The following is a 24,324-nucleotide window of genomic DNA, read 5'->3' as shown; positions in this document are numbered from 1 at the left end:
TCCTGATAGAGTTGGAGTTTGCTTTTTTCTGCAACTAGGCGACCAATGAAAGAGTGCCAACTAAAGACCTTTCTGGTTGCCTAACGTTTGGTCGACTATTAGGGGGCAGCCCTAGTCCTTGATTATTACAGGGTTTGCGTTGCCCCACAAAACAAAACAATATATGGAGGAGTTAGTATGAAACAGTTGCAGAACATAAACATTTTTTATTGTGCAAAGTGTAATGTAGTAAAACATAACCCAAAAAAAACCTGACATGCCAACAACTTTAACTTTAAGCATTTTTAGATTGTCGTATAAACACAGGGATCGAAGCCTTCAGTAATACATGATGACATTAAAACGTTCTTGTATTTTATGTACGCCCGACTGTAGGATAAGCCACTGTAAACCCATATCATTAAAGTATTCAAGTATCCAAAGATGCGTTTCTGAAATATTCTACTGCACAAGTAAAACACAAGCCTAATATTAAGTGTTATATTAACTCTGGTGTTGTAATCACTGCTTTGAACTCCTCTTTCTTGACTGTCTGTTGCGAGACCATGTCCTTGCAAAGATGGATTGCTATTGTGTTTGTAATGTCACTCAATCGCTTGCTTTTCCATGACATGCAATGCCTCAAGCATATGCTGATGATGTTTGACCCTTTGGCTTCACTGGCGCTCCTGACGGCCTTGAATTCAATGACCATAATTGCATACACTCTTGGTATTCCAACACGTTCTCTGCTGAGGTGATGGAATAAATTGCTAGCGTTACCACAACCTGCAACAACCTTTCAACTACAGTTACTGTATGCTTCGTAAAATGGAAAAGCTATTTTTTTAAGGGGGCTTAAACTCTAATCTTAATTCTTTTCTCTCAACAATCCTTCCTGTTTCTCCCTCCTCTTTCCTCCAGGATAAAAGTCTGTATCACACCGTCAGTAACAGCTGTATCGACAGCAACCCGAGCGAGCGGCGAGTCTTCATGAACACATGTAACCCCTCCTCCCCCAGCCAGCAGTGGCTGTTTGAGAAAACCAACGCCACCGTGCTGGAACACTTCAACCGGGGCGCTCACTGAGGCCCTGCAGCATCCACTCCTGACGCGCTCAGATGTGGATCTGCTGCTGCTGCTGCTGCTGCTGCTGCTCTGAAATGGGGTTTTACATTTACTCTGGCTCCCCGTTTACCTGGCACCAAGGTGACAGCTGTTTCTCTTTAGGGTGCTCAGACAGAGGCAGGATGGGACACCGTGGGGGAAGTTGGTTAAACACATCGGCGAGACGAAAGACTTGAGTTGAGCTCTGATTGATGGGTTTGTGTTTAAAAGTGATTTTGTGTGTGAGATGTATTTGTTCTGTCATGGCGCCACTCTGGCAGTGGGTCTGTCTCACTTCCTGGTTTTGCTGTTGATTGGTTATGTGACATTCCTCTCTTTTCTCATTCCTTTTGTCTATTTAAATTGTTCTCTGCCTTTTTTGCCTTTCTTTCCCCTTACCTGTTCCCTCACAGTTTTTTTCTCTACTTCCCCTCTCTGTCTATGTACCTTTATCCTCTGTCTCCATCTCTTTCCCCCTTCTGTCTCTCCTGATCCGCCTCTGCCTGCACGTCCGTCTCTATCTGCCTGCATGACTGCACCTTTGCCCACCTTCTCCATACTCGCTCTCAAATCCCCTTATGTCTCTCCAGCTCTGACAACCTCCCTGGGGGGGGGCTCCTGCTGAGCCAAAGTCATCCTGACGCCTGGGTGAAGCCAGGCAGAACCACTCTGAAAATCACCTGGTGAATTGATTCTCCTTTACAACCCTCATCCACCCTCTGTTCCCTCCCTCATCCACCCTCGTGTCCCCTGCCCCCCTCGGCTTGTATTTTCTCCTGGTCCGCTCTCCTCTTCTCTGTGGCCAATGTGGGCAGAGCTGCTTTGAAGGTAGAAAGTGGAGGTGGACAAAGAAAGCGTGAGAGAAAGAGACGACGACCTTTCTAATGCCCCTCGCTCCTTTTTCTTCTTTTCTGTACTGTCTTCGTTGGATTTATCGATGAGTCGTCTGCAGGTTTGTCACTGTGCCACGTTCTTCTTTTATTCCTCAGAGGCGAGTGCTATCCAACGCCAGGGTTAGTGCGGGCCAGCTCTTGCTGGCCAAGGGCTTGTTTGTTGTTTGTGGTGGTGATGGTGGGGGTGGGAGCTGCTGTCACCCCTCTTAGAGTCTCCCCCTGCTGTCTGTGCGCCCTTTGCTGCTCCCCACCCGACTCCGCCGATCAGTCGCTGAAACGACCCCGTCACAGACGGCTGAGCGCGGGGTCACGTCGCGGCACAAAGCAGCAGGCAGGACTGTAAACGGACGCCTGCCTGGCTGGATGACTAGCTATGTGACTGGCAGGCCCGCTGATTCACAGCAGGGCCGCCCGATTGGCCGGCTGCCGAGCTGACACATCACTTTAGCGTACAGTGTGAGCAGGAGAGACGAATGGGAGAATTACTGTGGATAGGCTCGCTGAGGTAGCTCTGGGATTGAGATGAATGTGGGTTTAAAATGCATAAAGCACTTGTGTAATGATAAACTTGAATGAAATCTTCGTGCCTTGTTGGAAGAGGACTAGATGTAGGTGTGTGTATTTTCAGAATGTGTGTGTGTCTGTGGTCTAAAATGTCTACATCAGCAGAGAGGACAATTCATCTTTACATCAAAAGAGAATCTCATTTGAATTGAAGATGAATTGCCTTTGACTCTGGTGCAGGACATTGAAGGCACCACTGGCTTCGTGACTCCTATGGCTTTCTAAACACACATGTAACTGCTGGCTGTGAATAGAGCTAAAGAGACTTTTTTCCACCATATTTTACTCCTGCCTTGAAAAGTTAACTCTAGCCCTAAGAAGACCTCCGTTCTATTTTAACGACATGATGCTGTTGTGCTGTTTCTCCCACCTGTTCGATCCAAAGTACTTTTATGGGAAAGGGAACTGTTGTTTGCCACCTTTTTAAACCCTTTTGATTTTCTTTCTGTTTTTAATGAAACGTTCTTTGATTTGATCCTGTGGTTGAAACGATGATGATTTAGATTACTGCTCAACGTGATGTTCTGGTCTGTCGCCTGCACCCAGTCTCTAATCCGATTTTGTGAAGCAGAGCAATGTACAGTACAGTTTGTGCCATTTTAATCCCTAAATTCCATGTTTCATGCTCTGTTAGATTTTAGCTGTAGACCAAAACACAAAGTCATACTTTCAAAATACCTCAGTCAGGATACTTTTAAGTCATAGATTAGGCTAGCTTGCACATATTAGTTTGCTAAATTTACATTTGTCTGTGCAAGTCAGATTGTGTGGTACACAAATATGTAAAAGCAAGAAAGATAAACCGCCAATTAAATCTGAACTGAATGTGCAGATTTTATAATTATCAAATCATATGTCCATCTGTTGACAGTTTTTCAGTCAAGACACTTTGGCAATACATTTTGCAGAGCTGGAAAATATAGAGGTAGCTTTGCTGATATTTTGATTTTCATTACTTGCACTAATAATAAGAAAAAGTCCTCCAAATAGACACTTGACTCAACTTCCAAATCCTGCATTTTATAAATTAAGAAATATATTACTGGTACTTAAACACGGCACAACACTAAAGAAGTTGAACAGGGACTCCCCCAAAACAGGGTTTCACCTAGATGGGACATAGCAGTGCACTCTTTGTCAGGCTCCGTGATTGTGCTGTCTCAGCCCATTCTCTGAATACACATTCATACTTTATATCATAACCTGCATGTATGAATGCAGAACAAGAATCCTGAATTAAACTGGTTCGATGAGAATAAGAAGTATGGGCTAGTTTAATTTCTAAAGCTTGGACAGTTAGGCACATTAAACTGAATACAGACAATGAGTTTGTTAGATGTTTGATAAGTATGAAGGCATAAAGAATATACTGTTCATGTTTTACTATAATTTGTATGGTCTTGCACATTACACACATTATTGATGTAGGAAACGACATTGATATCACCACACAGACTCCCCAACTGTAGGGAAGTTTTGTCGTGGTTGCAGCCATGCCAGCAGTAAATTACAAGAAGCAAATATCTAAGAGAATCTTTATAAATTGATCATCACAAAAAATCTTGGGCTTACGGCAAAGATTGGATTAATAAAGAGTTTTTAGGGGGGTTTTTTTGTTTTGTTTTTTGTTGTTGTTTTTTTTCAGTTTTGCTAGCTTTTCTGATGAGTAACAAGACAACCCAATGTGAGCCGACAAGAACACACATCAGGCACGCTACACTCTAGGACGCAGGATGCATGGCACTGCCCCCAGGTGAAACCCTTTGTTTTTAGTGAGTCCCAAGTTGAACAGACAGTGTTTGAATTATTTATCATGATGAAGATGATACCTTCTACAGAAGCGTATTGCATTCACTTGACAAATAAAAAAAAAATCTATTTTATTTTGTAATTTTTTCTGTTTTTCGGAGTAATTTTTTTTTAATTTGTCTGTTTTTGGGTGTAATTTTTTCTGTTTTTCGTAGTCATTTTCTTCTGTTTTTCGTGGTAATTTTGTTTCTGTTATTCGTGTTATTTTTTGTTTGTTTTTCGGGGTCATTTTTTCTGTTTTTCTGAGTATTTTTTTATTTTTCTGTTTTTGGGTGTAATTTTTTCTGTTTTTCGTAGTCTTTTTTTTCTGTTTTTTGTGGTATTTTTTGTTTGTTTTTCGGGGTCATTTTTTCCGTTTTTCTGAGTATTTTTTTCTGAGTTAAGAGAGCAATAGAACAACAGACGCTTTCATTCCTTTCTTGAGAGCTCGATATAATGGAAGCAAACAGACTCAGAAAAAATTACCCTGAAAAACAAAAAAAAAAAAATACCACGAAAAACAGAAATTTAAAAAAATTACTCTGAAAAACAGAAAAAAATTACTCATTAAAACAGATCTGGAACAGGTCCGGAACGGACTGCATTCAAATGACAAATAAAAAAAAATTATTTGTCATTTGAATGCAGTCCGTTCCGTAACCTTCAGATTAGAAGCTTGAATATGTTGGCAAAGTCTTTGTCATGGACTTGGAAATGCCAATGTGATGTTGTGAGTTTACAATTAGCAAATGTAGTCATGGTCGAGCCAGTTTCTGTCAAGTGTCTGCTTGACTTCATGTTTTAGCTGATCTGCTTCAGAGGAGACATCAGAAGTTTGAATTGAAATAAAGCCAAAGCCACAAAGCGTTAAGAAAAAAAAGAATAAATTAAACTGTATACGTAGAATTTCCCATGTTTTGTAGACTAATTATAAATGTGGCAGCCTGTGCATCGTGCGTATCTCTAATCTGTGAGTTGTCCTGCAGCTGACAGCCTCACATATCATTTATTTCTGTTGCAAATCCATCGATTACCAATTACTCAATATATCAATTAATATAATAATGATGTAACTAGAGAATGATTCGCTCCACCTGTTTTACTGTGAAGAAAAATCCTGACGTTGCGCTCCTGATAGAAGAGCATAGAGTTTTAAATTTAGTTCAGGATGTCTGTGTCCTTTCCTCCCCTGACCTTCCAGCTACACGCCTGGGCGACTTGTACATTGTCAGATTGTTAAGAGGTGAGTGGGAATTGCTGCTTCAGACCACTGAGTCACTGCTGTAGCCAAGTTTCCACTACAGGACCAAACTGAACACCCATCTGACCTCTTTACACCCTGATTCCAATACATTTCCTACTGTTTTTCCTTTTTCTTTTTAAAACACTGTTATCGGGGTGACGTGTCAAAGTCCTGTTCGGATCAGTAGTGCAATCTGGGCTGTTCAATCATGTGACTTTATTGTGAAGGACTGTTAAGGCTGTTTAATGCGAACACTGTACATGTGGAGAAAGTTGTGGAGAGGGACGAATATACAGGGCAACATTTTGGGCTGAAATGAGACACTTGTTCAAATGTAAAGTTATTTTTGTATTGCTGTAGTACCTTTCGAGAGATGTAGTCATCTTGAAAGTTTCTCTTTGTTTTTCTTTCCCCATGTCTGTCCTACAGAACAGTTTGATTACATCTGGTCTGCCCTGAGCCAGCCATGCTCATCTCACAGTGCAGCGTAGCCACAGTGTTTCATAAAATAAGAACTTGTTGACTGGAACTTGATTCCTATCAGCTCCACCTTTGATAAAAAATGATGGTGGATTTATACTCACTTTATGTACAAAGAAGATATGTTGACTCCAAATGTTGTGACTGTCAGTGCCTACAAAATTCCATACGTCCTTCAAGTTAGCAAAGACATCAACTACATGACCCAAGGGCAGAGTCAGAAGTTTCTCACAACAAACATGGCGACGGTGAAGGAAGTCTTAATAATGTACCTTTTAACGGAGACAGCGTAGCAGACGGCGGTCTGTGAGGCTATTGAATACATAGCGACACGTGGACAAAGATTTTTTTTTTTCGATCTATTACACATTCGTTCTGTTTGGTTAAAATTTCTTCATCGTGTCCTATGGCCATATCTTGCTTGAGCTATGCTACACTGCCCCTACGATCTCCGGTGGTACTGCTCCATTTGTGCGTATCCATAACGAGCCCAGATACTAACAAAATGAACACATAGTATGGATAGAAGGCTCCATCTGCATCTGTATACGTGTCTAAGCATAAAAGAGCCATTACACATACCATATAAAGTAGCTAAAAGACAGTGACAGTGATGATGATTTAAAATATTTCACATTTTAAACTGCTGCTGACATGTCAGGTATTTTGCAAGTGCTTTTTCCTGAAACAGGACACTGAGTCCCATTTCCACTAAAAGTAACCCTTCAGACATGGTACCTAGACCCTAAGTCCGTTTAGCATTCACACCGCAAACATCACCCTTAGACGTGGGCGAGGTTGTTTTCACTCACTGTATTTCCTCATAGATGGAATGTCCGCACCTCGTTTATCGTCCCCAGAACAAGGTTGCACGCAAAAACAGAACAGACTGCAGTGAGACAGACGAGTGACCAAAAATGGGCACGGTACGAAATGGTTCCATTGGTGCCATCCACAACTTCTCGCAGTGGAGACAAAAAAATACCGAACTGAACTGGCCGTACCATACTGCTCAGTGGAAATGGGGCTTTTGGCAATCGGATTGGAAGCAGCTCAATAAGCCTCTTTTAGCTCCCAGTTTTGGTGTTATGGCACATTTTTACATTTTTTACTATCAAGTTCAGTTTTGTTTCCAACATCAGCAGGCAGCTTTCTGTTTTCACCCAATACAACCTGATAAACCTACTCTGTGCTACCTGCCTGGTGCCAAAGAGCAAATGGGCAAAATCTGTGACTAGCTGGTGAAAAAAAAGTGAGCATTGGCAGCTATGTGGCAAACAGACGTCAGTGAATACGGCTTTAAGCAGAAGTCCAATAAGATGTATTTCGTACACAATACCTGCCTTTTGACAGGCTCTGCTTCAACACTCCAACCAACACTCCTGGCTTTTCAACAATACGGCCTCCTTGGTAATTAAATGCAAAGCTCTTAATATTGTTGGCTAGTGTTCAGTCTGAGTAGCTTTCTTTATCCGAGCCTCATCAGGAAACAACAGTGATGCCATTCTGTTTAAATAATCAGGAGCAGATGATGATAATGTTGAACTGTTGTGTGTGACAGATCCAGGGGATTTGGAGCAAACTAGATGATGTCAGAGTGTTTATGAACATCTGTGCCATTACTGTGTTTTACACAAACTGCTAAGCAACTGTTCAATTTTAATTCAAATTTACGCTCAGAAACAGAACTTATATGATCTTTATGGGGAATTTGCCAAAAGTATAGCCCAAAATGTTGCTAACTGTATCCCTTGAAGTGAAGTTTGTTGTGATTTTTTTTCTGTTTGTTTCTTGCTTATCAGAGTACAACGTACCTTTCCATTGCACATGTAAAGTATGTTTTTATTACAGTACATCAAACTGTAACTGGGGTTGAATCTTATTGGTGACTCTTTACATGTGCTTTAATCCATCTTATATCCACTGTGGTAAAGTATTAAAACCTCTTATCACCATGTATCAACGACATGAGCATCTCCTTGATAACCATTTAACAGCGTGGAAATATGGATCGAGTATTGTAGTCACGATACTTTTCCACAGTTTATGGAGTAAGGCTGTTGTAAAAGTGCTGCCAATTTTTGTTGTGATATCGAGATACTTTTTATTTAAGTATGAATTTTCAGACTTAAATTCGGTGAGCAGTGTAAAGAAATTTTATTTTATAAGCGCAAAGGTTTTTAATGTCAGCGGCCAGCATCGGCCAGTCACACTATGTTGTGTACATGTGTGTGAATTTATCACGTGTGATGTGTAGGGAAGTGTACATTTTGTATCTCATACAAAAAATATCCAATATTTTTTTCTACTGACATTGCAACTGTAAAAGTGTATTTAGATATTTAACAAACTGTACAATTAAACTGGAATTGTATAATATTTTTGCTGAAATTGTAAAATAAAAAGGTTTCTATATTTGGATGAAAATGTGTCTGTGGTGATGAATTACATAAAAGTTGATAAATCAGTGCGTCCACAGGGTCCTAAAAGTATTACTAAAAGTAGTTATTAAAACAAGTTAGTGATAATTAAGGCACTTAAAATAATTAAAAAGTCTTAAACACCATTTCCCATAGTGTTACATTGTGAAGCTTGTTTTCAATATGTACATTTGTCCAAGGATGTTGTATGCTAAAGTAAGCAGCGGCATGACGTGCTATATTATAGGATAATGTTTTATGACATACTATACTATGACTTTGTGACTTTTTTTTTATGACAGACTATATTATTATGGCATTATATACTATAACTTTTTTCATTACTTTTTTTATGAGAGACTTAAGAAAATGTTTATGACATATGATGATATGATAATATGATGTACTATATTATGACATGTTTCACAGCATGTAAACCTATGACTTTTTGACTATGATTTTTTAATGACATACTATACTATGACTTTTTTCATTACTTTTTTATGACTTTCTCATGGCAAAAAAAATAAAGAATTTTGTGGCATACCATATTTTTAATTACTTCTGTTAATTACATTTTTATGGCATGATATGCAATGCTATTTTTTTTTGTGAAATACTAGGGGCATGAATACTTATGGCATGCTATATTGTAACATTTTATTAATTTTTTTGAGGCATACTTTACAATGACTTTTTAATGACATTTTCTATGTCATGTATAAGGCACAAAATATGATGACTTTTTATGACATTTTTCATGCCATACTATACCATGACTTTTTTGTGGCATTCTATAATTTACTATGACATCTTTATGACATACCTTACTGAGGTATGAACTTATGAAGAAGTGGCTTTTTTTCTGTGGAAAAAAAAAAATACTATTCTTACTATTATGATATTTTTATGATTTTTTTGAATGAACTTTTTGTGGCATATTGTACAATGAATTTTTATTGACTTTTTTATGGCATACTTCATTTAAAAAGAAAAACATTTTGCATTTTTTGGCAGACAGTACTTTCTCAGTGTTTTATGACTTTGATTTTTTTGTGACATACTATATTGACTTTTTCTTTAAATTGCATTTTTATGGCATGATTAACACTGGCATTTTTTTAATTACATTAAACATTTATTTGTGAAATACTAGGGAATATTTTATGGCATGCTATATTATGACATTTAAATGCCATTTTCGTGTCATACCATTTCATGACTTTTGTCATTAAATACATTTTTTGCCATAAAAGACACATTTGTGGCACACTATACCATAACTTATTAATTTTTGATGACATACTGTATCATGAAATAAGTTTTTTTGTGACATCCTATGCTATGACATTATTTATGACTTATTAATTATATTTAACGATTATTACAATTTTATACCATACTGTAATATTACAGATTTTTTTATTTCATATTATACTTTGACTTTTTATATTTTCATAACATACTATGTAATAATTTTACTATACTACAACTTGTTTTATTTTTTACTTTTTTTAGATGACATACTATATTATGAAGTTTTTCGTGACATTTTTATGACTTTTTAATGACATTCTTTGTGACATTACATTGTGATTTTTTTAATGCATACTATATTTACTTCTAACATACTATACTATGACTTTATTTTTTTAATAAATGTTATACCATGAATTTATTTATAGCATACTTTACGGTGACATATTTGTGACATTCTATACCGACATTCTTTGTGACATATTAAATTGTGATTGTTTATCATGCATACTTTACTTTGGCATTTTTTATTACATTTTTTATGGCCTGATAAACAATGGCAAATTTTTATGATGATTATTTGTGAAATACTAAGCTATTTTTTACGAAAATAAAATTGACAATCTATACAAATGCTTTTTATATGACATTTTTATGGCGTGTTTCTGGCATACTTTACATGACTTTTTTTCGTCAAATGTTTTAAGACATGGTATTCTATGACTTTTTTATAAGCCTTTTTATTTATGTCATTCTATACTATGACTTCTCTCCGTGCTGCAGTGTTTTACAGGTGTACTCAGGTACAGGACCCTGTGACATCACTGTTGAGTGTTGTTACAGGTACATCAGATCAAACAGGTTTGAAACTTTAAACCAGAGAGTCTGATCAAAATCATCTGAACACTGTTATCATTCAACACAAAGTACTGTAATGCCTGAGTACAGCTACACAGAGTTAAGTGTTGTACAGTTTTGTACAGTGTGGACACTTACAAAGCAGGATAGATATTACTGGATGAAGCACAACTGATGACTGTACTCTGAGGAGAGACCCTCAAATGTGTCCACTCAGAACAGCTCTACATCACTGAAAATGTGTTTGGATAACACCATAAGGCAAACAAAATAGCTCATAAATGCCTTAATCAAACTAGGTGGCACAAGGTAAAGGCCTCTGCACACTGAGCGCAGAAATAAAGGTGTAATAAGCTGATAACTTCACAGATCTCATTAATCTGGCCAAATGCATGTTGGTTTTCTCATCTTAACTTTTACAACAGAGCATTTCCAGGAACTTTTCTAACATGCGAGGCAGCGACCTATCCAGCGGAGATGACAGAGCACCAGGTGGACAGAGAGGCTGCTCATTCCAGCCGCAATCGTCCTTTCTAAATAACTGCGGAGTGAACGTCTGCTGCCCAGAGCTTTCTAATTTCCTCCCCTTGTCACTTCTTGTTGTAGGTTTTGTATTACTTTAATCGCTTCTGTGACTGATGGTGCAAAAACACACTTTTCCCAAACGCTAATCCCATAATCATTTCCCCTGGCAACCCGCTAACTCTGATAGCTTTCAGGTTCCAGTGATTTATTTGTGGCTGGAACGATATTGCTTTTGCAAGTTGGCCCATTTCTCCGACTCTCCTGGGACGTCACGTAATGCTCAACTTGTCACAGCGGCTCTGAGAGAGGGAGACCATTTTGGTTTGGTGGAATGTGGGAACACTTTAAAGCCTAGGTTTTTATTGGAGCTATCACATAATTGGACGATCACAGTAAAGGAAGAACAGGTTAGCAGTAAAAGGCTAATTGAATTGTATTTTTTTGTTTTTTTATTTATTGTATTATTATTGAAACCCTGCTTTTACATTTCTCAGTGTGTGCAAACTAAAGTGATGTTATCAGAAGGTTATTTTTCTGCATAATGGTTTTTCCATTCATATTTATTTCCAGTTAATTAGCAAATAATCAGCATTCACTCAGACTCATGAGTTGTAACTGGGACAGAGATCACGCTATTACATTAGCACAGTGTTCCACTGAAGATATCCATTAAGTTTCTTTATAGGGCTCAGCACTATTATAAAAAGAAAAAGGCAATCCAATTGTCTCCCATAATTCACTAATACCCTCCCCCTCTCTCCTCCTCTCTCTCTCGGCACGCAGCTCCCTGCAATTACACAGCGAAATGGAGAGATGTTTCAATGACAGTGTGTCACATATTCAGAGGGCAGGGCGCATTTGACAGATTCAGCTGCAGGTCCGTGTGTGGAAACTCACTTTGCTTTATTTTCCAAGACTGTTTTTGGTTTTCTGCCATCGTGGGAGAGAACTAAATGGAGAGACAGAAAAGTTATGGGTGGAGAAGAGGAGGAGGTGCAGCAAAGGTCCCACACTGTTGGACTTAAACCAGGACACTTCAAACAAAATGTGAGGGTGTTTTTGTTCATGATTTACTTCATCATTCTTGTCAAATATGATTTTGCGTAACAACTTTGTTTGATCATAGCAATCTGAACGTGTTAACGAGTTCATTTTAAGCTATCATCATGAACAAGCATTATACCTGGTTACTGGTTATTGAGCCAATAGACTCAGTAAACTGATAGTTACATAGTGGGGGTGGAGCTGGACTCTGTGTCAGAGAGGAGGATGCTGTCTAAGATACGTGTCATCTTGGAGGATGTCTCCCACCCCCTCCACCATGTGCTGCTCAAACACAGGAGCACATTCAGTGACAGACTCATTCCCCCAAGATGCACCACAGAGTGCCACAGGAAGTCATTCCTGCCTGTGGCCATCAACCTGTACGACTCCTCCCTCAGAGTGCCAGCTGCTCTGAGTCAGTAGACTGGCATCTGGACTTCATTCATCTTCTGCATTTATAATTCATAATTATCTGTCGGGTGCAATAATTTAACTACTGCAATATTCTTCAGCACACAACTTTATCTTGCACCTAACTGTACACATTTCTTGTGTTTGTTTTATTCTATTGATGTATATATTGTAGTTCAATTTCACCCTTACAGCCTCAGCACAGTCACAATTTATATTTTATTTTTAATATTTTAATATCTTAAGTACCAGTGTTAAACACTGTAGCATAATGCACATTATATTTTTATATTTATTTTAATGCACGTTTTCATTTCTTTCTTAATGGAGCATAGCGTTAGCTCAGGCAGGACACGATGTCATGCTCAGCTCACATCCCAGCTACATCAGCTGATCTCAAACAGCCATGGAGCAGCTGATTGATGAAAGAGAGTCAGCTGATAGATGACGTGATTCCTTTCTATGCAACCAATTGGCTCAAACTACTCTGGCCTGCCTACTGTTGCTGCTTCCTCTGCAAGCTGCTTTGCAACCTGCCTCCACCCCAGCTCCTCCTTTTCATGCTGTGTCTGACTATTCAATGTAATTTCTGTTTGTCATTGATGCTGCTCTATTCTGTTCCCAGGGGGTCTTTGCTGCTGCTCTCCCTGTCTTAGGCTTTCCATGTAGGCGCATGGAAGGGCAGGGAGGTTTGCTTATTCTGCCTCAGGCTTTCCTCATTTGCACATGGAAGGGCAGAAAGGTGTGTTCTCCCTGCCTTAGGCTTTCCATGTAGGCACATGGAAGGGCAGAGAGTTGTGCTCTCTCTGCCTTATGCTTTCCACGTACAGTAGGCACGTGGAAGCAGCTTTCTGTGTAGACCTGAGGAAAGGCAGAGGCCCCAGAAGAGAGCCATACCGCCAAATGTAATACTGCAAATGGAAATAATGTTTTCTTTGACTTCAGTGTTCCTGACTGAATTTTATTTCAGTGCTTTATATTTACATACTTCTATTTCATACTCTTATTCTTATTGCTTATAATTCTGTATTCTTTACATCAGAGCGACTGTAATGAATCACAATTTCCCCTCGAGGATCAATAAAGTATTTCTGATTCTGATACCATTTAGCATTTAGCTCACTGTGCCAAAGTGCAGCCTCAGAGAGCTGCTAATGTGACTGTAGACCAATTAGGGTTGGGTACCGAAACTCGGTACTTTTTGTACTTGGTACTGTTTCACGTCGGTACTACCAAGTACCGATTCACTTAAAATGAATCGGTGCCAAATTTCGGTACCTGAGGTGGAGGCAGAGTGAGAGCGCATGACTCGCACCTCAGACTCAGCAACAATGGCAACAAAAAAAATGTGCAAACAAAAGTTAACGTGCAGCACTGTTCCTAAATGTTATCAATAAAATGTTGAAACTGAGAAGTTTAGACTATGGGTCCGAACGACGCATAGTGCGTCCAAATGCACACCTGTTCTTCTCTGTCGATTTTCTCCGCGACCGTGCATCATAGCGAGAAGCCATGCATATCACATGAAATGGCAGAACTGACAAGGCCAAGCACTTGTCAGTAGTCCAATGTTTTCACAGCGAAAAAAATTGATAAATTTACAGTAAAATGATGTATAACAGAGCTTTCATACAGCTTTGCACACACATTACTTTTGGATGGATTACTCGCGAATGCAGGCTCGCACAGAAATGCCACGTGTATCATATGAAAGTGCAGGAGCAGAGCTTTCCAGTGATACCACACACATCATTGTGCTGTCATCCCATCATGCTATAAATCCAGATTAATTGTCTACAAAATCAAAACCTGACCAATTTCTTTACAACCCATTATACAGATCTTGTTATCAGTCACTTCATATAGTGAGAAATATCGTATCTTACCACGTCTTAGGCTTGTGTGTGTTTCTCCCTGTCTATCCACATTAGTAGTCCGGCTTTCAAGATGCAAATATCTCCATATTGTCCAGTTGACACTCCATCAAACTTTGTATGACAAGACCAGCCACTTCACCTTTGCGCACCCAGACAACTGTAGCCTATTTATGCATGCTGACAGGGCCGTAGTCACTATATACATTGAGGGGGACACATGCCCCCCCACCAATGCCAAAATGTCCCCCCAGTATATAACTGAAACTGAGAAACAGACATCATTGCACTTGGTTGACTATTTTTCTATGATCTTAGATGTAAATATTGCATGTTTCTTTCAGATAAAACACATTTTTGACTTGTGAATGAGTCAATGGAATTTTTTGCAATAATGAAAAAATACTGGCAATCATCAACCACATGTTTTGGACAGCTGTGAAGTGACAGAATGTCCCACCATCATGGTTCTTACATTGCCAGATTCCAGTGAGTCTCCCCTCTGCATATATGGCAGAATATGTCATTTTCCAACTTGCTACGGTGAGATACATGTAAAAATGTAAGAATTTAGTCACACGGATTTGTTTTTTTCATTGATATAAAAATTAATATAAAATACAGGCACATAGGAGGACATGAAATGATGGCAAAGATATAGCATGTGTATGTAGCCTTTATAATGACTGTGATATGAGCTTAAAAGTAAAGGCAGTAAAAATACCCCAAAAGGGCCTAGGGCCCATAGGGTTAAAAAGTACCGACATAAGGTACCGTTTGGTACCGGTACCGAATTCCAGATACCGGTACCGGTACCGTATCGGTTCAGTTATGAATGATACCCAACCCTAAGACCAATAGCAGAAAAAATAACAGCTCATGGGTCAAATCCAGCCCTCAATCACAAACATTTGGCCCCACAATGAAAGCTTTCTAAAAGTTTTCCCATTTATAAATTACACCAAAAGCTTTCACAAACTTTTTTTTTTCCACAAAACTGTGGCAACAATGTAAAATACAAAGCCTGTGTAAATCCTAAAAAACATGACATTGTAATATCTAAAAATTAGGATAACTGATTTGCATCTCAAACACAGACAGGTGGCGGGCTATTAGACATGATGTGCTGCTAAAACAATTTCTAAAGGCAGCATGAAATTAAATATAAATGAAAGACGTCACCGTTTATCATGGTGAGATATGTTTGAATATATGTGAGTCATTATTTGCCAAGTGAGGAAGAGCAGCTCATGAAAATAAGCTCTTATTAATAGGAAACATAACCTGCCCTAGATACAACCAATTTATGATATAATTCTGTTATATTCTTAAGAACTAAAATACTCTAATGTATCTTTCTTAACATAAAGGGTTGCACCACCACCATGCTTATATAACTACATGGGACTGTGGACTGTCATTATACCTCTACCTATAACAATGACCCTACAGAACTATGCAGCTCCACAGTGAGAAAGCAAAACTGGGTTGAATTGAACCACAAGAGAAAAAAAAAATCAATGTTTTTATAGCAAAATTATTAAAAAGTCAACAGTTTAACAGACAACAATGAAACAAGTCTTGTTTCACTGGCAGAGGGAAACTTTTTGCTCATACCCAACTATAATCATAACAGCTATTTGTAATCATTGCACAAAATATGAAGGATAGTCAGACGGCCTCAGTGTGAGACTGAATAATACAAGAAGATGAGGAAACAGCACAAACAAAGATAATAAAAAGAAACAAGAGAACATGGACTAAATTACATTGTGTTTGTTTCTTGTGGCCTCTCCCTCCTCCTTCTCTCAGCTATCAGCCCTCTGCTCCACAGTCTTGTTATCTTGGTCTTGGGTCAGTGAAGGATAATACAACACCAGTCTGAGAGATAATACATCACCAACCAAACCTTGCTTCAAAACAAACTAACAAGCTCCACAGACAAACAGACAGACTGACAGACAGACGGATTGGTCCATGAAATTCAAAACGACACCGAGCTCGAACCGAGGCGGCCCCGTCCTCATCGATTCATCGGTACTGAGGGCAGCCGGGGGGAGAAATCAGAGACACAAACATCACAGCTCAGGAGAAAGAGAAAAAACTTTTTGCTTTGTAACCTTGGCCAACAATGGTGTTCATGTGTCTGCTTCTCTGCAGCTCATACACCAATTAAAATCAAATGGAGAATTATCATGCTGAATATGAACGCTAGTCCACTCTGCAGTTTGCCTGTGTTTCGGTTTATTATGTGCTTTCCTCTGAACCCTAGGCATCTGTGTCCATGTCCCTCTAAAACACTTTGTGTTTTGCTGCCATTTCAAACAAACCTTTTCAATCCTGAACGGGCATTTGGTTAAAGCTGAACTAATCTTTGTTTCTATATTAACAATGTGTCAAATGACTGTGTGATGTGAAATGTGGTGCTTCCAGTGATGCACCCACGGAGAATTATCACCCAACTCTACAGCTCCTCTTTTTTTTTCTCCGCTCATTGTTTTACAGCCCATCACCAAACGGCAGACAGACAAACTTAGCAATTAGCTGGTGAACATAGTGGAGCATTTAGCAGCTAAAGAGCCACATATTTCCCCGAGGAGTAGGCAGAGAGCAACACAGAGCTACAAGGAGAGTTAATAATGGACTTGGATTGCCGGATATCTAGAAACACAACTCCAAATTATAGCTGCTGCGCAGCAATGGGTCGGGTCCGGGCATTTTTAGGCAATTCTGAGCAACAAGCAGAAGAATTGGAAGACATTTAGGAATTTAGCAACACAATCTGCCTTTTGCATCAGCTGAGGCTTGAACTCACAACCTCTGAAACTAAGAATCAATTTCTATCTCACTGAGCTAATTAGTCAGTGACAAGTCATGTGTAGCTTCACAAACTGACTAAGCCAGACGTGCAGGTTTAGCAGCCATCCATGCATGGAAAAGCAGATTTCAAACCACTGTAAGAATTTCAGTTATCGAAACAAAAATCTGAAAATACACATATTGCATCTAGACAGCATGGAGATGTTGGTAATTTGTTTGTAACAATGATTGATTTACTCCATAAGTGAAAAACTGATGTTTAAAATTGCCATTTTTACATTGACTCCAATTGTTCACATTAGAGCAAAATTCAAAATGCTGTCAAAAATTCAGTTTTTGAGATACAATTCTGAAATTTGCCACACATCATCTACCATGACTCTAGAATTTTGTCATTTTTTTCATGAACATTGAAAATTTATTTAGCAAGAATTTGCATGTATATGTTTACAGTACCGTTTACAGTCAAACATTTTGATGCACTGTAGGCTCAATTTATGATAAATCAAAAATCTGAGAAACATAGTTTTTGTAGGACAGTCTGAAGATGCTCTGTAGCAAGTTTGGTGTCAATTGAGCAAAAATTGTGGGAGGAGATAGGCTTAAGAAGTTTTACAGTTTTTGAAAAAAAAAAACAGAGTGATGAACTTCATAATTTTTAATAGGTTTAAATGTACAAAAGTTTCTTCAGTATTGGGGCTACAGTTTGATGAAAGTTGTGAAGTTGTAGCACGTATGGTTGATTTGTTATGAATTTTCAAATTTTTTAACTTTAGATGCTTGCTGTAGCGCCACCATCAGGACTATTGGCTTGAGTTTACAGCTGAGGATATCTGGCGTGAGACTGGACCTTTGTGCAAAGTTTGGTGAGTTTTCACCCATGGGAATTATGATTTCCTCAGAAGAAGAAAGAAGAAAGAAGAAGAATACCTAGGATTACAATAGTGTCCTGGCAGCTTAGCTGCCCGGACCCGAATGAAAGCTGATGTTGCTCTGTGTATTCTGGTGGGGGCAATTGTTGACAAGTTTGTTTGAACAAGTTTATGAAGTGATAACAAGTCAATGTTGTGTTCACAGCTTGTTGCTCTGTCTCCTATTGACCAGGAAAGAAATCAGTTGATGCAAATTAAAAGCAGCTATGTGTAAAACACTATTGCTCAACTTCTCTTTTCTCTCACTTCTTATGTTTCAACAACTGAAACTATTCAGGAGGAGCAATGCGGATCCTGTTGTGGTCGTGGAACAGTGGACCAGCTCTTTACCCTTGCAGGGCTGCTGGAGGGTTTGTGGAAGTTTGCCCATCCAGTTTATATGTGCTTTGTGGACTTGGAGAAGGCTCACGACCACATCCTAAGGAGAGTCTAAGGGGAGTTATGCAGGAATACAGCATACCGGGGTCACTACTATGAGCCATTCAGTCCTTGTATAACCAATGTGAGAGCTGTGTCTGCATACTCATCATAAAGTTAAACACTTTCCCAGTGGGTGTTGGCCCCTGCCAGGGTTGTCTCTTGTCTTCGATTCTGTTCGTGATATTCACGGACAGGATCTTGAGGTGCAGTCGAGGGGAGGAAAGGGTCTGGTTTGGTTACCTCAGAATTGCATCTCTGCTTTTTTGCAGATGATGTGGCTCTGTTGGCTTCATCACACTGTGATCGACAGCATGCACTGGCTGCGGTTTGCAGCCAGGTGTGAAGCAGTCGGGATGAGAGTCAGAACTTCCAAGTCTGAGGCCATGGTCCTCTTCTGGAAAGAATCGTGCAGCGTCTGCAGTGATGCGGGTGCTGTGCTGGGCAGTCATGGTGAAGAGAGCTGAGCCAGAAGGCAAAGCTTTTGATTTACTGGTCCATCTACGTCCCAAACCTTGCCTATGGTCATGGGCTCTGGGTAATGACTGAAAGAATGAGGTTGCGGATACAAGCAGCCGAAGTGAAGGGCCGAATCCTCAGAAGGATGGCTGGGCTCAGCTTTAGAGATAGGGTAAGGAGCCTGGACATTCGTAGGGTGCTCGGAGTAGAGCCACTGCTCCTTTGCATTGAAAGGAGTCAGAGGTGGAACGGGCACCTGATCAAGATGCCTCCTGGGTGCCTCCCGTTGGCCCCCCGGGCACTTCCCACTGGTATGAGACTCCGGGGCAGACCCAGAATATGCTGGAGGGATTACATATTTCATCTGGCCTGGGAGCGCCTCGGGATCCCCCAGGAGGAACTGGAAAGAGTTGCTAGGGGAGAGGGACGTCTGGAATACTTTGCTCAGCCTGCTGCCCCTGCGACCTGGCTTCAGATAAGCGGTTGGACATGGAATGGATTCTAAAATATATGAAAATGTAAGCCGTACATTCGATGCTTCACAGTTATATTTTTCAGACATCCAGATCACAGTCCAGTTGCCATGAGAAAAAGTTGGCATTGCATAATTCTGCAAATCACACATATGGTGCATTTGTACATTTCCTACATTATAATATTAACGTTTCAGCTTTTTAGGCATGAAACATCGCTGCTTTTCCTGCCAGGATTGTGCCCCCAAAACCACGTACCTTAAGCCAAAAAAAAAAAAAAAAAAATCTTTTCCTATTCATAACCAAGTGTTTTTTGCCTAAACATAACCGCAGGTTACCAAAGCGTTGGTGTAATGTTCAGTTTCATCATATCAGCTATATGCAAATATTACACATCCCTAGTTTGCAGAAACATACAATGCCAACATTTTTAATGGCGATTGCGCTGAACATCAATATTGTGTCTTGTAACTGTTTGAGTGTTAGACAAAGCTGACAGTTATTATTAACCCTCCACAAAATGCAAATTTTACAAATATTTGATATGTTATGCATTTGCAAATCATGCTTTTTTTTTTAAATCTAAAACATCTGGTTTGAAATCCCTTTGGAGTTCTGAGAGACTTCAGATCACACACTCGTTGAAACGCTTGCTGATAGCTCCAACAAAGATTCAAGACAAAATCAATATTTTTTTTTTTCCAGCCTCAGTCTGGAGCAAACACTGTACTCAGGACATTACTGGTTTTCAAGGACACTTTTCTAAGAGTTCACGTCAAAACACCAAAGCAATACAATGACACAAACACAATATCAGCTGAATTAAAACTTGGTTTTGACACAGAGACATGACAAGACTTTGGGATCAGATATTACAGCTGGACCCACCTGGTTTGTAATCTAGCTTTATGTATAGCATTTTTTAAAATGCTCCATTTTCCTCATCTAAACTACAACACAACACTGACATCCCTCGACTATGAAGCATTTTTTAAAGTAGTTTTGTGTCTGACAAAGAATGCTCATTGTGACCAAAAGGCCAGCTTTGGACAGGAAAATATGTGTCCTTAAACATCGAAACTACAACCTCACTCTCTAACAGAATACACCTACAAGAGGGCAGAATAGCTGTCTAGTAGAGTTTTCATCCAGTGCAAGCAGAGTTTCAAAGGCATCTTTCCAGCCCGACCTGTCAAAACAAAGTGAACAAACACTTCACATTCTCAACCAAATGAATATCATTCTTGATGTCAGCATTCATCTCAGAGTGTCTGAAGCTTCCTCAAAGTTTTCTCCTATGATCTCTGACACTGCAGTGTAGGTGTTGAGGAGTGTGCGGCTCCAAGGTGAGAGCAACAAGAATAGTGAGTTTTATATCCTTGCATTGATTAAATAAAGGTCAGACCATTTGTTTTTAGAATCATTACACACTCTGATATACTGATGTGAAATAGATTTTCTTCTTCAGCTGGTTGTGATTGATGAATGAGGCCCATTGTGATTCTCATGCTGTGGTCATTGTGTCTTTGCTGTGGCGTGTGGCGGGGACACAAAGAGCAGGACGGGTCTCCAGTGATTTTACATTGATTAGTCTCCTGCTAGACCTGCAGCTATGCAGATAAATGACATTCATCATCGTCCTTTCTGGTTTAAAACAGCAGAGTTGAGATAAAGTTTTAGATGGCAGCTTTAGCAACTCATAATGTAAAAGTTTTGTTCATACTGCAATAAGTTATTACAATATGAGGAAACTACATCAGAAACCAAGCAAAAATGTGGAATGGAATTACTTCAGTTGTCTTCTTAGAGCATAGGAGCCCTTCTAATTTTTACATGACACAAGTGGAGTCCTTCATTTACAGCAACTGGGCTTCATTTGGTCACGAGGACATCTCCATCAATCAGTTGCAAATTGATAAAGCTTTCTTGGATGTGTGACAAAATTCAGGACTAGAGGCAACCCACTGACCTGGACAATTGCTTACCCTTACAGAGATGATGCTGAACTGAATATACTGAGCAATTCTTAGCATGTGTAATATTAGTTCCATACCATAAGCTGTATAATAAAGATCAACAACATGACAGCTCCCCAAAAAATGAAGCCAAAACATCTCGATCACCCCCGGATGGCTTGCTGTAGCTGTAGTATAGGTCATAGTGGATGGGATATAGGCCAGACTAAAAGATCCAAGTACATGTCAAATAATTTGTTACGGCCGCTGCTCTTTCCACCTTCACTGTGTGTGTATGTAAGTCTAACTGTTCCTCTGTCTGCCAAGCTGCCTGCACAGCCCCTGGACCCAGAAGCTCCACCCCCTCCGTTCTGATTGGTGCGGCCTCTGCTGCTCGTGACCGCCCAGGCCACAGCTCACCTGGGTCCCTGATTGGTGCGGCACTAGTGAAATGGGCCAATCCCAGCCACCCAGTTAAGTCGAGCATCTATAAACGCCCTGCCAGCCTATGAGTCCAGGCGGCTGACTGTTGGTGGCAGGTTGTGTCTTTTTTGGGAGAACTTTGTGTTGTGATGTTAGAACGCTTTTAGTAGATCCTGTGAACTCTGTTTTAAAACTTTGAAGTGTGGCCAGGTTTTAGAACTTGTTCACAGACTTTTTGACTGATACCACATATTGTCATCCACACATAGGTAATTCTCTGTGTTAGAGACACTAGGTGCAGGGGTGCTGTTTTTGTTGTTTGGTTTTAAAGATAGATTAGGTGGACAGAATTTGTTTTCCTTTTATTTTTGATTAGTCAGATTGTAGGCTAAGCTTCCTAGCTCCTAGTGAGTCCTTTTTTTGTTATATTTTGTTTTTGATTTAAACAGCACCCACTGGCCGCCTTCCTTGGTTCGTCCTGATTTTAAGTATTCTCATCATGCTGATTGTAGTTCAGGTGGTGTGAAAACACCCCTTTTATTTAGTTATTTGCTGCTATAACAAGGAAGCTTTATATCATCAACAGCTGTGTGTGCCAGTCGGTGTACTTGGAATCAATGGTGCTGTTTGCAATTGGTCGGATTGGTGTATGTGAGGACTTTTCACATTGCCGAGATCGCTCCTGTGAAGACTCTGGCTCCACATTACATCAGTGACGCAACATGGCAGCAGATGTATCCAGCATATTTTGACTTCATTTTTGTACAGTGGGAGTAAGCATAGAGGTGTTGTCCATCTTTATATACAGTCCATGTTTCATACATACTAATTCTAGTTACTTTAAATGGCACCAAACCGTATTAGCAAACAATCTACAAAACCATATCTCTCACTTTGGCCACTAGATGGCTCTTACCAGTAGTGCTGCATTTCATCTTGCAAAAGGGAGAAGTTTCCCCTTGAGGCTTTATGACAGAGTTCTTTCTGACAGAACAATTAGCCACTAAGCAGATGAAGACAAATTTAATCTCTTGAAATAAAAGTATTGGAAACACTTTATTTAGATAGGCTGCCTATAGATAGCTTATAAAGTTTATAACATTGCAACAGCTTATTATTTGAGATTCAACAATTCAGCTGTTTTGCTTTGTCTGTATTTATCTAAAGAGTATATGCAACAATTCATTACATATTATCAGAAAATTTTAGTTTAACTCAAACTATTTACTCAATCTATACTGCATAGGTTGAGTGAATAGTTAAAGTACAACTTATTCCAAGAATATGTAGCTATGTTCATGAATTTACTCTATATATAATCAGTTAAACATCTACAGAATAAAGGGAAACAGCTGTTGAATCTCGACTAATTATCTCACCCCAAAGTCGTCAAAATCTGGCGCTTGCAGCGACTTGCAGCGTCAGAAACCATAACAAAAAGGTACTCTTTCATGTCGGCATGATACGTGGCTGGCTGCCTTTATAGTTTAACAGCGCCCAGTGGCATCAGGGGGACAAGCGTCAGGACAAGAACGAAAGTTAAGGCGGCGAAAGTGCTGGTGGGAGGGGCGGTGGATGGGTCCAACAAACACCAGTGTTCACCGGAGAGAGCGGTGTCCATGTCCTGTAACACTCTAAAGCCAAACCCTGTTCTTTTTTCCTAAACCTAACCACTTACTCTTGTTGCCTAAACCTAACCGTGTGTTAATTGTTGAAGGAAAAAAATCTCAGTGTTGTACTGACAGTGTTTATTTTGAAAATGATTGTATGCAAACATTAAATTTCCTGTGAAAAAGGAAGTGTATCTTGAAAGACGAGAACTTGACACGGTGTCCCAGAACATCAACAACCAATGCACCCAGGGTACCGTGCACGTGGTATGTGGACGTGGAAAGTCCATGACCAAAATTGGAGTGAGAATGTGTTGGTTGAAATGTTACAACTATCAGCAGGCAGACTGTCCAAATACATGTATACTGTAGTGTTACTCAAGGTTTTTTATTTATCATTGGCAGCTAGTAATATAAACTATGTTTTTGTGAAAAAAGTTAGTGATTTAAGGGAGCGATCACACAGAGATGAAACGCTAGAAACGCGATGCCAGTAAAACCATTGTTTTCCTATGATACGGTGCGTCTGACCGGCATTCAAGCCTCTTTTTAGACGGGCGTTTTTCCAGCGTCTTTTTAGACACTCATTTTTGTAGACACTTCTTTTTAGACGCACGTAGACGCTGAAAAGTTAAAATAATTTCAACTTTTTGAGCATCAGACGCCAGTAGCTAGCGCACATTGAATAAGCGCTTCCAGCGTTTCAAGCGTCTTTGAAGCGCCCACGTCTCTAGCGTCTCATTTCTGTGTGATCACCCCCTAAGGTAATGATACTTTCTGTCAGAAAAGCAG

At 39.7% G+C, this 24,324-nt stretch overlaps 1 protein-coding gene across 2 annotated transcripts in view; it reads left to right on the top strand.

Annotated features, from left to right (window-relative positions):
* The window catches only part of LOC117246329 (polypeptide N-acetylgalactosaminyltransferase 10-like), a 129,260-nt gene extending 120,785 nt beyond the window's left edge, over positions 1–8,475 (top strand). Inside the window, exons 12-13 of one of the 2 annotated variants that reach the window (XR_013492362.1) lie at positions 904–4,918; positions 4,980–8,475. Coding sequence is in view for 1 of the 2 variants with exons in the window: in XM_033610188.2 (XP_033466079.1) it covers positions 904–1,068 (165 nt within the window). In the remaining variant the exon portion in view is untranslated. Of the gene's footprint in view, positions 1–903 lie in introns of both variants that reach the window. The other variant, XM_033610188.2, reaches the window with a different exon arrangement.
* The last annotated feature ends 15,849 nt before the right edge of the window (positions 8,476–24,324 follow it).

Source organism: Epinephelus lanceolatus, chromosome 11 (genome assembly GCF_041903045.1).
Source record: "Epinephelus lanceolatus isolate andai-2023 chromosome 11, ASM4190304v1, whole genome shotgun sequence".
NCBI lineage: Eukaryota > Metazoa > Chordata > Actinopteri > Perciformes > Serranidae > Epinephelus > Epinephelus lanceolatus.
The sequence above is the reverse complement of the archived record's forward strand: the minus strand, read 5'-3'. Positions and strand labels throughout refer to the sequence as shown.